This window comes from Prorops nasuta, unplaced genomic scaffold (assembly GCF_024137725.1).
Source record: "Prorops nasuta isolate Cenicafe-Biocafe unplaced genomic scaffold, Cenicafe_Pnas_1.2 PNAS00006, whole genome shotgun sequence".
Classification (NCBI taxonomy): domain Eukaryota; kingdom Metazoa; phylum Arthropoda; class Insecta; order Hymenoptera; family Bethylidae; genus Prorops; species Prorops nasuta.
This window is the reverse complement of record NW_027116803.1, coordinates 9,099,729-9,101,686: the sequence shown is the minus strand read 5'-3', so window position 1 is coordinate 9,101,686 and position 1,958 is coordinate 9,099,729. Positions and strand designations below refer to the sequence as shown.

Below are 1,958 nucleotides of genomic sequence, written 5' to 3'. Positions count from 1 at the left end.
ACTACTTATTAAAATCTTTAGTTCATTAACAAATTTGGTAAATATTGATTAATATTTGCAGGTTTATTGGCACCAATGTATACAGCTACTGTGAATACTTTGTAAATATTAATCTTTGAAAATATCTTACATAATATTGGCCATGCACTTTTGATACTTGACTCAAATAGCGGAAGTCCATCCACTTGAAACTGTAAAAGTATAATTTTATCAGGGTGTAAATTAGGGTTAACTATTTTTACAAGTGTTAAGTCATGCCAAAGTATACAAATTGACCAATATCATTTTTCACTGGATCATTAATTATTTCTATTTTATATAAGTAGCCTTATAAGTTTGCAATAAAGTCGTGGTAAATTTTGATAATCCTGGTAAAAGTTTTTTCCTTAAAATGTCTAACAGATTATTAGCTGCTTTTTGAGAAACATTATTATTAATAATCCATCTTTTTATTTGCTCCACCTCATCATTGTCATCATCATCATTGTCATCATCATCATTGCTACTTTGCTCTTCTGCAAAAGTTGGTAATTCATTGTACTCATCACTCATACTCTCATTTGTATCAGTTTCATAATTATTATTGCTCGATTCATTATTATCGTTATTAAAGTCTTGTACATCTTGCATATCACCGGAATTGTCACTTTCACTATCTGCCTCTCTAATACTGCTACTATTTATATCAGTCTTCATGCAATCTTAATTTTTTTCTACAATTACGATATCTTTTAGATCGTCAAGCACTGAGTAATCGTTTACTCTCCATTTTCATCAAAGATATAGCCGTTAAAACCGAAGATCAATTTAAATGATCAACTGCCATTTCTTTAAGATGGCTACTGCGCAATGCGCAGGCATTACCACGTAAGGTGTTCGTGTGGCCGGACCGATCGTCAATTTAAGGGTACTCGTATTGGGGAATATATGAGAAACAAATAGTACTCACAGTCAATAACGGAACACGGCCAAATTATATATTCCCAGCATGCTTAGTTAAGGAATCCCTATTTCAGCCAAATCAGGTATCCCACAAAAAACAGACTTGGCAAGTAAAAAACGGCGGCAATTACATAAACCATCTAGCATAAATAATATAGTAAAATTATCTAATTAAAAAAAGTAGTGAAATCCAAATATTAGGCAAGTATATTTTTTCACCTTAGCAAAAGTTAAATTTTTGAAAAAAAAAAAGTAACAAAAAAGTCACTTGCCGGGCCCGTAATGTCCATGTACAGTGGGAAATTGAATCATGTGTGAGATTCAGCTATAGCTTAGTATAGCAAATTTCATGTTAAAACATAGAGTGAAGTTAGCCGAAGCACAGACGATTCTATTTCTCACTGTGCATGGACATTACGGGTCCGGCAAGTGATTTTTTTGTTCCTTTTCTTTTTCGAAAATTTAACTTTTGCTAAGGTGAAAAAATATACTTGACTAATATTTGGATTTCACTACTTTTTTTAATTGGATAATTTTACTATATTATTTATGCTAGATGGTTTATGTACTTGCCGCCTTTTTTTACATGTGAAGTCTGTTTTTTGTGGGATTTCATAACGTTTTGTAAGAGTATAATATTTAAAAAATTAAATTATTCTTTTAATTTCTACAGAATTGAAAGAAAATTTCCACACTTCTCATTTTTTGAAACAGCAGCGCTTAAATAATTATTATATATATATATATATATATATATATTAATATTGAAAAAATATCACAATCAACACATTGAATTTATTGATATTGGTAATGCATTTTGCATAAATGAACTTCATAATTAATACCCAGGCTACTTTTTTAATGTTTTCAGTTTCACAATAATAAAAGTTTGATTAAAGTTTTCATAATCAATAAACATACTTTCAACATATAAAAATAATTAAGTAAAATGTATATTTTAATTAATTTATATTTTTTGTTTATCAACATTTGACTTTTTCCCAATATCTGGCTTT

General features: G+C 29.2%; 1 protein-coding gene across 1 annotated transcript; it reads right to left on the bottom strand.

Annotated features, from left to right (window-relative positions):
• Positions 1 to 309: 309 nt before the first annotated feature.
• Positions 310 to 696, bottom strand: LOC136774664 (putative uncharacterized protein DDB_G0283223). The gene has a single exon (XM_066729078.1). It carries the CDS (start codon positions 694 to 696, stop codon positions 310 to 312), a length of 387 nt encoding a protein of 128 aa, XP_066585175.1.
• Between the last annotated feature and the right edge of the window lie 1,262 nt (positions 697 to 1,958).